At 38.0% G+C, this 14,349-nt stretch overlaps 1 protein-coding gene across 4 annotated transcripts in view; it reads left to right on the forward strand.

Annotated features, from left to right (window-relative positions):
- DPYD (dihydropyrimidine dehydrogenase) overlaps positions 1 to 14,349 on the forward strand; it is a 543,036-nt gene that overhangs the window by 60,313 nt on the left and 468,374 nt on the right. For all 4 annotated transcript variants that reach the window (XM_073356963.1, XM_073356964.1, XM_073356962.1 and 1 more), the window contains exon 3: positions 9,797 to 9,879. In XM_073356963.1, coding sequence (XP_073213064.1) covers positions 9,797 to 9,879 — 83 coding nt within the window. The remainder of the gene's footprint in view (positions 1 to 9,796; positions 9,880 to 14,349) is intronic.

Here is a 14,349-nt window from a genome sequence, read left to right on the forward strand (position 1 = left end):
GCAAGTCACATAATCTCTCTCTCTGCTTTAGTTTCCCTCACTATATAATTGGGATGATACTTATCTACTTCAAGGATTATGTGAGGATTAATTATTTAATGTTTGTACTAAGATTTTGAGGTGTGAAATCCAACTATATTACAAGGCAAGAAATGAAAACACTTCTAAAGTGACTAGGATTCAGAGTGCCTTGCTAAACCTATCAAGTATTGGGTATTATATTAATAGTAATTAGGTGACTCAGTCAGTAACTTCATGAAACAAGGGGTTTGGCAATGTAAAGACAGATTTTGAAACAAGTTCAGGGCCAAATTTCCAAGTACTCAGCACCCACAAGTAAGGCTGATTTACCTGAGCTCTTTGGGAAAGAGCTCCATTTATCCACTTCAATAAGGGCCAGGTTTTTAAAAGTGATCAGCAACCAGCACCTGTCATTGTAACGTCAAAGGATACCTAATCTACTGAGCTCTTCTGAAAATCTGGTCACTTATTTTGGTGCCTACTTGGGATCTGAGCTATTTTGAAAATCTGGCCTTGAGTGATTTCCTTCTGAAAATTTTGGCCAGAAAGTTTCTGAAAGTGCTTAATAGTTTTTATGTAAAAGTCTAAAACAGTTTTTCTGGGATCCTATTCAAAACTGACAAAGCAGGTGAACCACAAACTACGGCTCCTCATCTTTGAAAGTAAGGGTAGGATGTTGAGATCCAGTGGTTGAAATCTAAATTGCAGATCGGTCTCTTGGTCCCATTTCTGTTGTTGGTTCTGTCTGATATGACACAGGAATAGAAAACTCGGTGTTCCCTATGATAAACAGAACAGAAGAGAGATGCAAGTGCTGATTTGTAACTTAGCATCCAGAGTTCTTTGCTTTAAAGGGGGTTCTCAAGTGCAAAATTGTTCATGCTCTTCCTCTGTTGTGGAACAGACAGGCACAGTTAGGCATTGCTGCTGAGGTTTTTCTGATTTAAGAAAAGGAAACGCCCGGTTATCATCCTGTGAATTGGTGGAAGATAAAAAAGGCAACAAATGAAAAAAAAATCGCTATTGGATCCAACCTTGTTGTTTAATGGAAGATTTTTTTTCCCCCACAGAAATGTTCTTTGACATGTGCCTGTTGGAGTAAAGTGGGCAAAGAAAAAAAATTAATAAAACAGCATGAACATGTGGAACGTTCTTATTAACATTGCAAAGAAGTAAACCTCCAGAAGACAACAATTTACCCCACTTATGCAATGAGGATTTCACTGCTGAAGCAATACCTACATTTGGAACAAATCTCATATCGCTTCCCTAGGAACCAAGGCAACTATTGAAAACAAATAACCCCATATACTCAGTATTTCTAAACTCAGAATATTGAAAATTATTCACCATTCGCTACAGAGGCAGGCTTTTGGGTTTTAAAATAAGGAATAGTTTATGTATAGGTCTTGTTTGAGGCTTTACACCGATGTCATTCGTCAGATGTAATGCCAGTTGAAGTGAATCAAAAGATTCCCATTGACTTCAGTGGTCTTGAGATCTGGCCATTAATGAAAAAAATTAGATATCCTCATATGTCGAATATCTGCAGAATATTATATTTGCAACTAAAACCATGTTTATGTACCCCTTTTTTAAGGTGGTGTGAAAGTGCACCCTTTGTAGCATCTTGCTCTAGCATCAGCAGCAACAGAAAATTCAAGCCCCAGAGCTTAGAGCTGCTAATTTTTTAGAGATAGGAACCACTGTACATTTCTTGCAGTCTTTACTCAAGCAACATTCCCATTGATATTATGGGAGATTTTCCTCACTGAACATTGTAGGATTTGCCTCCATAAATATTTGGAGGAAGCTTGATCTTCCTAAGAAAAATGGTTAATATTTCTTAAAATAATGCTGTACCACTTAACTTAAAGAATTCAGTTGTCCCATGGGACAACAGTATTTCTACCCAAAGACACTCTCCACAAAAAGGTAGAGAGTACTTTAAAAAAAGATTTTTATTTGCAGCATGTCAAGTAGGATAAGATATCTACTCAACTTCAGTGATACAGGCAGCTTTAGAATAGGTCTTACAGCTATTGTCAGATCAAAAGATTTTTTCCCCAACTACCTAGAAATGTGTGTAAGACCTGATCTGTAATACTGATATCTTTGAAATTCTTATGTAAAGTATTTCAGGATACAGTTAAACTACCAGAAAATGGCTTAGAGCATGATCCTGCCCTCATCTGAGTCAATGAGAGATTTGCAATTGATTTCAATGGGAGTGGGATCAGTTCCTTGATCAGCAGTAGCTCACAGGATGGTTTTAGCTTGGGTTATGGGATAATGATCTTGTCAAAACTCAGACTCCTAAGCCCTCCATGGTGTAGTGTAGTAACAGTGCCTGCTGTGGCTTAGGGAGACTCTGTGTGATGACACTAGGCGGCACAAGTGTGTTTTAGATCAGTACTTCTCAAGCTATCTGATGTGGGGGACTGGCAATTTTTCTTCCAATGTGCGCGCAGACCGGCAGCCAATGGCTCGTGGTCTAGAACCGGTCCACAGACCACCACTTCGAGTAGCACTGTTTTAGATAGTCTGTGAGTTTCAGAGCCAGGAGGTACTTCAGGATCCGGCTTTGAGCCTAGGAGTTTGAATAAAGAATCACTTTTGTAAAACTAACCGGAGAAAAGGCAGGACACCGCTAGGAAGTACAGACCACTTTACAAAAGCATGAGGCTGTTGAAGGGTTAGAAAGACATTTTTGAAAGTAAGACTTCACTTCTGTCACAACCCTAACACAGTGTTACCAGTGGAGTTCCCAGGGATCGGTTTTGGGACCAATCTTACTTAATCTTTTTATTACTGACCTCGGCACAAAAAGTGGGAGTGTGCTAATAAAGTTTGCGGATGACGCAAAGCTGGGAGGTATTGCCAAGGATATCGTAGGACCGGGATATCATACAGGAGGATCTGGACAACCTTGTAAACTGGAGTAATAGTAATAGGATGAAATTTAATAGTGAGAAGTGTAAGGTGATGCATTTAGGGATTAATAACAAGAATTTTAGCTATACACATGGTGTAAGAAATCTCATTAGTTCAACCATTGTTCAACCATCAGTCAAGGGCCTGATCTGGGAAATTCTGAATTTGCTCCATGTTTGAAGGTGTTTTGGAGTCCTTGGCCTTGCTCAGCCTGTTAGAGGCAGAGTCCCATGTTGTGAAGTTTGTGTCCAGATCTCAAGTTGCTATTATTTATTAGTTAAAAATGTGCTAGGTGTGGTACAAACATAGTTCAGGAAGACACAGTCACTGCCCAAAATATCTTACAATCTATATAGATAAGGCAAACAAATTGCAATAGACAAATGATAGCAAAATGTTCCTGGTTATGCTAGGTACAGGTCATGTTAGTATTTGGGTTTTTTAATTCATCTTCCTTCTTCCACCATATCCATCCTTCCTCTTCTTCCCTCACTGTACAGTTGCTCCATCAATTTGCTCTGCTTTGCTCCCATAACATGCCTTCCTTCCTGTGTTCCCCATGGCATAGATTCAAGCTCCATTAGTGTGCCAGGGAAGTCATCAGATGATGCCAGTGTTCAGTAAGTCTGAAGGATGGGTATTTTCTGGGTTGAGACCAGGACAATTACCTGCCTCCTGCAGTCATTGGCAGCTCTTGGGTGGGGGCTGGGGGAGGGTGAAAAGGACTTTTCTGTGGTATTATTGTAATATTCTCTTTGTATTCAGTGTTCTTATATGTAGTCTTTCTGTAGTAACCTGTATAGTCGTGAAGAAGGTGTATAGAACGGTAAGCTTTTGTATTTTTTCATAATATGTGATAATGGGTTTATTTAAATGTGGTAATTATTATTATTTTGTAGAGAGACAGAATGAAATTTAATAGGTTCAATTTATTCCCTGTGGAAATGAGGTCTTGAGTCTCCAGGAATTTTTTTCCATTTTGATACAGTAAGCTTTAGTTCAGGTTTAATATCTGTTAAATAAATCACTTATTTATGTATCTGAACTTCTTTCTGATCCCTCTTGCTTCCAGTTCATTTCAGAACCTGAAACCTGACCTTTTATTTGAAGTGAGTTACGTTAGAATTTTTTAAAAATAGATTTTAGGGTTTCATTACCTTTTGGTTTTATGAACAATAGCACAACGTCTAATGACCTTGTTTCATTTAGTTTTGACTTTAATCATGTCTCCTTGTATTTGCTTTGCTGTCATAAACTTCTTTGGGATGTTGTTTGATTTGGTATCATATATCACTATACGAATGTTAACAGAACTAAGATATAAAATACTCTATAATTATTCCATTGCACTTGAAACTTTTAGGCCTTATCTAGACACATAGGGAATAACTTGGCAGAAAGCCACCAAAGACAATTTTTTTCATTGCTTGTGGTTACATTTTGTACTATAATTGCTGCTGAAACCTGAACACCTGGGAGTTTAATTGCCCAGTATAGTTAAGTCTTTGCAGTGTGTGGACCAAAAAACCACAACTGTCCGATGCAAAATATTTATGATATTAATCTAGCCTTTACTGATATATACAGTAGAGTGAGCTTTATCCTTTTTTTTCCTTTTAGACTTCTGAATGTACAATTCATCCTGCTCATGGTTTGTCCAAGTTGTGGCATTTACCAGTGCTGTGGTTAAGAGCATGATTAAACTTGTGTTAGAACTTCCTGTTTTCATATGTTCATAACTTTTTTAAAAATCCTTTTTTGTTGGCTGAAATTTTTTATGCTTGTTCTCAGCCAAAAGCTGACTTTAATTTTTATTTACTTGTATCTTTGGAATCATTGGAACCAAAACTTGAAGGTAGCGAGTCACCAGTGGGCAGGTGTTCCATAAACATTTTTGTGGGGAAGCAATAGCCTGCTGCTGCTACTTCTGCCCATGTACTGCAGTAGTGGCCCTAGCTATTGTAGACCGAGGATTTCGTTTCTGATCCCCACATATAAGTGGATAAGGTTGCTTGGGTTGAGTGTCCTTTTCTGAGTAGTTCATGGATATCCAGAAAATTCAAGGCTTTGAACAAAGTTTCTTTGATTATTGAATCCCACTAATTAGGAATGATAGTTGCAAACCATACACAATTGCTATTCTCCCCTGAAAAAGTATTTTTAAATAGCTGGTGGTGAAAGTCATATCTGAGCTTAACTGATCAACAAGGTCTTATGCTTGTATGTGTTTGCAAGGGGTGCTGAAAGGCTTTATGTATGATAACAATAAAAGACCGTACTAGTCTTGTGGGACAATAATATCCTTTCAGAGATGGTTAAAGAAATCAAATGTCCATGCTGATTCTTGTATACTCCATAAAGGTGCACCTGGATACCTTGATAGGTGTGGACAGAGTGGCTCCATTCTATTTTCTCTCAGAGGACTGGATGATTGCTCTGCTGACCCTAGGGCTTTCTCCTGAGGTGTATTGCTATGTCCACTCACATATATGAAAAACCACAGAGGGAGATAATTTAGTGGTATGGGATGCTTGTCCTAGTTCACAGGATGCTTGTCCTAGTCTCTAGTTCATCTGCTCTGCATGGTGAAGCTGATGGCTCTTCCAGTGTCTAGCCAAGATTGGGCCTTGGATGAGAGCTAGTTGGTTGCAATTCAAACTGGGAAAGACAAAGGTAATGTTGGTTGAAAGCAATTGATGGAAATGACAGGAGTAAGATCTTCTGTCTCAAAAAAAGAGATTGCATGTATTGGTCTAGGTCTGTAAATTGCATGCTTTGTTATTCCTTGGCTATGCTTGGATGTCCAGGTATTAGTGGTCAAGGGGGCTTATTCTTTAGCCCTTTGCTAGGCTAGAAGATTGCAAACTTTTCTTTGAATGTGGATTTACTGCCTTTGTTACTCTCCAACTAAACAAATGTAATGTGCTCTTCGTAGACCATGAAGAAAGTTGGCTAGAGTAAACTTTGGTGGTACTTTCCAATTGGAATCTCTGGAGCACTGCTGGTAATGAATTCCAGTTTGTTTACAGTTGCAGTTGAAAGGGAGCTGATTTTTGCTCTGTAAAATCCTGTATTATGTTCCTGTGTGTTTCTCCTCATATTCTATACCCATAGTACGGATCGGCTGGGACATTCAAGCTCATGGTTCCTAGATGGTGTCCAACTGTGGCTGGAAGTAGGGTGTTCTCAATGAAGGGCCCTATGCTCTTGAATTTGTCTTCCTCCTTCACTTTTGAGCTACAGAGCTTGTGGCTGTTGAGTTTCAGGGTGTGACGTTGCATTCTATATGATTTTATGAAAATATACTAATGAGTTTGAATATAATGTAACTGAAATATGCTTCATGCAAAAAGTCTTTTCTAAGGTATCATTACAAAGCTTATAATCTACTGAGTGAGGTCATCCTATTTGTATAAAGGTATCACTCTTGTATCTGAAACTAGAAATATGAAATATAACTCTGAGGGCCTATTGTAATTATGCAAAGTGTGGGCCATTAATGGTGATTTGGAATCTTGATGGCTCCCATCAACCAGGACAACTGACTGCAGATGGCTCTGTTTTACATGTAAGTCTTCCTGTATGTGTGTGTGCTGGCAAGTGGGTAATGAAGTCTTACAGTGACATGTGATCATGTCACCTGAACTGAAATCCATCTTCAAACTGGTGCTTTTCTATTGAGAAGGAGGGGTGGGAACCCAGAGAGAGACAAAGGATTCCCGCCTTATGCAAAAGATATATAAGTGGGTGGAACAGAACAAAGTGAGGCAGCCATCATGAGATATCCCCTAACTACCACCTGAGCTGGAACAAGGGCTGTACCAGGGGAAAGGATTAGGCCCAGACTAGGAAGGCATCCAATCTGTCAAAGAAACTTATTGAAACATCTCTGAGGGTGAGATTTTATCTGTATTCAGTTTTATTACTATACTAGACTTAGACTTGTGTGTTTTATTTTATTTTGCTTGGTAATTCACTTTGTTCTGTCTGTTACTACTTGGAACCACTTAAATACTGCTTTCTGTATTTAATAAAATCACTTTTTACTTATTAATTAACCCAGAGGATGTATTAATACTTGGGGGGGAGGGGCAAACAGATGTGCATACCTCTTTATCAGTGTTATAGAGGGCAAATAATTTATACGTTTATTTGGGGTTTGGATCCCATTTGGAGTTGGGCATCTGAGTGTTAAAGACAGGAACACTTCTGTACGTTGCTTTTAGTTAAGTCTGCAGCTTTGGGGCATGAGGTTCAGACCCTGGGTCTGTGTTGGAGCAGACTGGCATATCTGGCTCAGCAAGACAGGATGCTGGAGTCCTAAGCTGCCAGGGTAGGAAAGCAGGAGCAGAAGTAGTCTTGGCATATCAGTTGGCAGTTCCGAAGGGGGTTTCTGTGATCCAACCCATCACACAGGGCATGCCCCAAATCCTGTCTCTTACCACAGCTTTTTTGGAGGAGTAGAAGGTATGATTTGATTTGGTTGTGAAGAGGCATTTAGTGTTGAATAGACCTGGAGAAAATGTGTTGCCCAAAACTTTTGTTGGCAAATAATGCAGATTCGGGTCACCTGAAAAATTTCATGAATTTGTGTACATACAGCAAAAATGTTTGTTTAATTAAAAACAAACAAAAAAAAGTTAAAAAATTCTGAAAAAATGAAAAGATTTTGTTTTGTCATTTTTTAAATAGCATTTAGATTCTTTGATTTGAAATGGCTTTTTGTGTTGAAATTTCCTTTGGGTTTTTTAAAATAAATATAAATGTCAAAATCAGAACAAAACATTTTGGTTCAGGTAAAAATAAATGTTTAATTTGACCCAAAATAAATTGCTTTTACTGCTTGGTTTTCTGAAAAGTGTATTTGTGTGTGTGTGTGTGTGTGTGTGTTTCAGAATTGCCAGCAAATAAAAAAAAATCAGTTATTCACACAGCTTTGTTTGTGGGTTATGGTGGATCAGGAGTGCTTATATGGAATCGCCATCATTGGATGTTTTTAAGTACAGGTTGCACGAACATCTGACAGGGATAGTCTGGGTATTCTTAATCCTGCCACAGCCCTGGGGGATAGACTAGAAGACCTCTTGACAATCCTTCAGCCTTATATTTCTATGAAATACTGGCATTGCCAGATTGAATTTCACAGATGTATTTTATAGAAATGACCTGTCTGCATATGAGTTTACAGCCCAAAGAACAATGCACACAAATCTAAATAAAGAAATATTTTCTTGTAGGGCTAAATTCTGCTTGCCTGACTTGTACTGAGAGTACTGACTTGAGTCCTCTCATTAACCAAACGAGTGTGGTGAGAAGGATTTTACCATACAAGGGAGTACTGATTGTACTGCATGTGAGGAAAAAACTTAATCCAATGACCATCTTGGTAGTGTGGTAGCATGCAGTGTTTTTCAAATGGCATTTAAAAAAAGAGATGACATGGAGAAAGTTCTTTACACATATAAGTTTACTTCAAATTATTTTTACTGATTTTTTTTATTGCATATAAAGTAAGCTGTTTAATAGTATGTATTAATTTTTGTAGCATAGTTCAAAGAAAAGACTAATTCTGATATTAGCTAGATCAGCTTATAAGACCTTTTAATAAAGTTACATACAGAAGACTGATTAGTATTTTTTCTTTCATGCAAGATATATATATGTAACAATTGTGATAGCCATAGATTGGATATAATTATGAAAATGTAAAATGTGTTGACAGGGTATTACGTTCATATGATCCATTTGTCCTTTTTTATCTTTTAAGATGTGTACTGTAAAATTCATCTAAATATTATAGACAATAATAAACTACATGTAAAATAAGAATAAAAGTAAATAATTAAATTCAAAATGAGAATTGTTTTGTGTAAGCTTAGTTTTGATTCTGATGAACATGTTACTTTAGCAGTTATAAGTGTGGAATTAAAATAGTCATTGAATAATAGTAATAATAATTGTGTTGTATTTCTCTAAAACTATATTATGCCTTCTAAAAGGTACTCGCTTTTCAAAGTTATAAATGACTTCAGAAGGTACATAGCAATAGAGAATCAGGCCTATTGTTTCAATAGGAATTTAGAGAGGAAAACAGGGGCAGCACTCTGAATAGTGGAGCTTGCTATATGTTTGCTAAGAATTAACAGGTTACATAAGGAGAAGCCTATTTTGGTTTTTTTTTTTTTTTAATTTTTATTCTCACAAAATTGCTAATTTCATTTTAATGAAGTGGAAATACTTAGAGTCTAGAGTCTAGAGTCTAGAGTCTTTTCATTTGGAAATAATAGAGCCTTTGCTTCTTCAGTTTGGAAAAAAAAACTTAATCAGCTGTTGTGATATCTTTATAAACACACTATCTTAAAGTTTGAAACTCATAGAATTTAGGATGATTAGTCTTTTTCATGTAATACGGAATGTTTCATTGTACAGAATTTAATGTATAGATTATGATGTCTAAATTCAGCATATTGTATTTCTACTTTGCCACATTTGCAAGTTTGCCTGTTAGATATAACAGTAGTTTTGTAGCATTTTTCACTGCAAAAGAACACATCTGTTATTCCTTAAAAAAAAAATTGATATAGAAGAAAATTCTATATTCCACACTATAGAACACTGATAAAAGGACTTCCAGGACAACCATATCATAAGCTTTTGTTCTTACTTTGTTACCGAATTCACAGTGTCGCTTTTAATGACTTCTATGCAATTAAAACAGAATGCATAATTTGTGTGAATATATAAACAATATAAATCAGTTATGTTTTCACTACAGTGAATATAATTTATGATGGTAGAATGCTGCTTAAGAATCTAATGTGGATTTTTCCATTTATTGCAGAACTGTGAGATGCTAGAAAATAATTTTGATGACATCAAGCATACGACTCTTAGTGAACGTGGGGCACTTCGAGAAGCAATGAGGTAAGTCTGGGTCACCATAGCAACAGTCACAGATGTGGTAAAGAAAGAGTCATTCTTCATTATTGGGGGAACAAATGAGTTCATTGCCACCATTCAGCTCTATTCTCTAAGGTATTAATTTGTCAGTGGAGAGGCATCCCTTGAGGCTGTACTTTGGTTTTGAAGCTGCATAAATGTTAAGCCTCACTGCACAGTAAAAAACGTAAATGTTTAATTTGTTACTTAAAATGCTTAAGGGGTACCTTGTTTTATATTTATACTGAACTGTGTGAATGAATGAAAATATTGTTCATCTAAATTGTGTAAGTGTTAAAGAAATTGTACTGTGGTGCTTTGAATGTACAGTGGTGCTGTATTTGCTCCTAATTTGTATTTAACTTTCTATATATAGTGGCCCGTGTACTTTCTTTTTCTATTAGACTTTAACAGGATTACATTACTGTGTTTTTTAAAAAAATCAATGGTTTCCATCTTGCAAAGTAAGCACAATCTTTTTAACATAATACTTTATATTGAAGCTCCCTTTATTTTATACATTCAGTATCTAGCATTATGCTTAGAATTTTTAAAATAAATTAGAATTGCTCAACGAATGGATCTAATTCTGCCATCCTTACTCACGCTGGGTAGTGCCTTGCTCCAAGAGTAGTCCAATTAAAGTCATTTGTACTGGGCCCAAAGCAAGGTACTACTCGATGTGACTAAAGGTGGCAGATTTGGGTCCAGGGTTTCTGAAGTATCTTTTATTCTTTGAAAACTAATTTGACCAATTTCAGAGGTGATGTAAATGATAATGGAAGTTATGTGCCAGTAAGTGACTCTGAAAGCAGGGCAGTAAAAGGAAAATCTTAACAGGGCAAAAATGTTTGGCAGTGCAGACCCCACTTCATTTAACTTCTCTTTGGTGTCAAAGAGAGTAATTTTAAGATTTGGACAAATTCAACAACAAGTCTGAGTCCGCTTGCAAACACATGCCACCAATTCATTTGGTTAGTATTCATAATCCCTTTAAATTTATGGATATTACAGATGAGCAAGTTTTTATCTACAGTCTTGTTCACAGTGCTCTTGCTTCCCAAGAACAAGAGTGTAAATAACTGTTCGCAAGAGTGTTCACACATGAAATCCAATCCTGGCTGTTTTGAAAGCTCTTATTACTTGAACAACAAATCCACTTCTGTCTGAATATTTTCACTTACTATTGTTCACATAACAATTGAAATTGAAAGATTAGATAAGTTATTTTCGGTTTTTCATTTTCTTTACTTCATGCATTTGAGAGCAGTCTCTGTGTAGTCATGTTTGGTCTTGCTTCTGTATAGCCAGTCTGTTTCCTCTGTTTGTGTGGGTCTTTCACACTGCAACAGGAGAGAGAAAACAACAGTAAACATAGAAAAATGATTTGGGGGCAGATGTGGCATGTGAAACTACTTTTAAACACTTTCTTTTAAACAGGCTAGATTTCAAGAAGATGGTCTGTTTCTAACAGTCCATGTTACAACATTTCACAGTTACAGTGGCAGCATTTTGTGGCACGTGGCTCACCAAAGTTTACTGTTAGAATTTGCTGCATGCTTTCTCTGGTGGTCAAAATTCTGTGGCCATGGAATGACAGAATTTCAAAGGTTGTATACCTGATACAAGGGGTTGTTTTGGAGGTGTATGTTGTTCTATATGGTAGGTTCGCTTAGAAGCACCAAAGTGGTTTAAGACTTGTCACAAACTTCCTTTTCAGCTGTTTCATCTCTTAGTGGACAAACCAGACTGGGAAATGCCTTTTGTTTCACTGAGAGGTGTGACACACATCATATAATATTACAATCCTCTTTTTCATCTTATAAGCAGCTTTCATTCAGCTGAATTTTCTTGTGTTGTTGAAGAGTTAAATAAAACACTTCTCAATTGTATTAGCAAGTTTCACTTGATCATGCTTGAATAACTTCATATAACACAGAGGTAAGTCCTCATATCTGTCACAAGCAAATAAACTGTATATATGGATGAACATTCATTGTTCTAGGGCACCATCATTTTCAGCAGTGCCAGAAAGTCACACATGTCCCTGAATGCTTAATTTTCTGTTTTGGATCTCCGATAAACCTTAGATATGTGTAAAATGACAAGCAGAGAGTTCTGTATTAACAATACTGTGCACACTGTTTATTCCAGCTGTTACATTGGAGGAAAAAATCTTGTGCCTGGAAATGTGGCACAGCAACATGTTGTTTTTAATGACAGTATCAAAATAACTTGCTCCATAGGGCTAAAACTTCTCATAGTTTTGAGAACCACCCCTATTTTGGGGGGGTAATTTAGTATCTTGCCTGATCACACACCCAGTGAAGCCAATGGCAACACTTCTATTGACTTCAGTGGTACAGGATCAAACTCCATGAGCAAATTAGTCATGTATAATTATGCTTCCAAGTACATAAAAGGTTTTACAAGGAGGAGGGAGAAAATATGTTTTTCTTAACCTCTGAGGATAGGACAAGAAGCAATGGGCTTAAATTGAAGCAAGGGAGGATTAGGATGGACATTAGTTGGACAATCCTAACTGTCAGGGTGCTTAAGCACTGGAATAAATTGCCTAGGGAGGTTATGGAATCTCCATCATTGGAGATTTTTAAGAGCAGGTTAGACAAACACCTATCAGGAATGGTCTAGACAATACTTACCCCGTCATGAGTGCAGGGGACTGGACTAGATAACCTCTCAAGGTCCCTTCCAGTCCTATGATGCTATGCGAATACATCTTTGAGGATCAGATCATTGGAAAGACTCTTATTGACATCTAAGGACTTAAAATCAGGCCCTGAGAGGACAGAGATATATTCTGGCAAAGCTATTGTATATTTCTGAATGGGTGATACAACTCAGATCCTCAAATACATGTGTGATTGCATATTTGGGAAAAGTGTGTAGTGAGAGGTTACACAGGGAGTCTCAGATTGTGTAGCTATGGTAAAACCAACCAATCAATAAACCTAGTTAGATAGTTAAGTAGATCTCAGATGAGCCCTAAGTTTAGTGGGAAGTCTGCTCAAATTTACTCTGATTTCCCAGAGTGTCACTGCTTGTCTACCAGATAAGAGCCACAAATGAATGTTTCTCCCCAGTGGCCCAGTTTGGAACAAGACCTCCCATTTTATCTTTCTTTTGTGGGGAAAAAACACTCAATTTAACATAGATTTAAACATGCTCTTAGAATATGAATATCACTGTACTTCTGTATAAAAAGGGTCTTCTGTCTTCTTCTCTTTGATTCTCTTTGATTCTCTTCCGCCGACGTGCACGGGCTGAAATTGTGGAAAAGCAGCATCACTTGCCCCATAACCTCAGCCATGCGGAACGCAATGCCATCCACAGCCTCAGAAACAACTCTGACATCATAATCAAAAAGGCTGACAAAGGAGGTGCTGTTGTCATCATGAATAGGTCGGAATATGAACAAGAGGCTGCTCGGCAGCTCTCCAACACGAGTTTCTACAAGCCATTACCCTATGATCCCACTGAGAGTTACCAAAAGCAACTACAGCATTTGCTCAAGAAACTTCCTGAAAAAGCACAAGATCAAATCCGCACAGACACACCCCTGGAACCCCGACCTGGGATATTCTATCTACTACCCAAGATCCATAAACCTGGAAATCCTGGGCGCCCCATCATCTCAGGCATTGGCACCCTGACAGCAGGATTGTCTGGCTATGTAGACTCCCTCCTCAGGCCCTACGCTACCAGCACTCCCAGCTACCTTCGAGACACCACTGACTTCCTGAGGAAACTTCAATCCATCGGTGATCTTCCTGATAACACCATCCTGGCTACTATGGATGTAGAAGCCCTCTACACCAACATTCCACACAAAGATGGACTACAAGCCGTCAAGAACACTATCCCCGATAATGTCACGGCTAACCTGGTGGCTGAACTTTGTGACTTTGTCCTTACCCATAACTATTTCACATTTGGGGACAATGTATACCTTCAGATCAGCGGCACTGCTATGGGTACCCGCATGGCCCCACAGTATGCCAACATTTTTATGGCTGATTTAGAACAACGCTTCCTCAGCTCTCGTCCCCTAAAGCCCCTACTCTACTTGCGCTATATTGATGACATCTTCATCATCTGGACCCATGGAAAAGAAGCCCTTGAGGAATTCCACCATGATTTCAACAATTTCCATCCCACCACCAACCTCAGCCTGGTCCAGTCCACACAAGAGATCCACTTCCTGGACACTACAGTGCTAATAAACAATGGCCACATAAACACCACCCTATACCGTAAACCTACTGACCGCTATTCCTACCTGCATGCCTCCAGCTTTCACCCTGACCACACCACACGATCCATCGTCTACAGCCAAGCTCTGCGATACAACCGCATTTGCTCCAACCCCTCAGACAGAGACAAACACCTACAAGATCTCTGTCAAGCTTTCTTACAACTACAATACCCACCTGC

This window comes from Lepidochelys kempii, chromosome 8, assembly GCF_965140265.1.
Source record: "Lepidochelys kempii isolate rLepKem1 chromosome 8, rLepKem1.hap2, whole genome shotgun sequence".
NCBI lineage: Eukaryota > Metazoa > Chordata > Testudines > Cheloniidae > Lepidochelys > Lepidochelys kempii.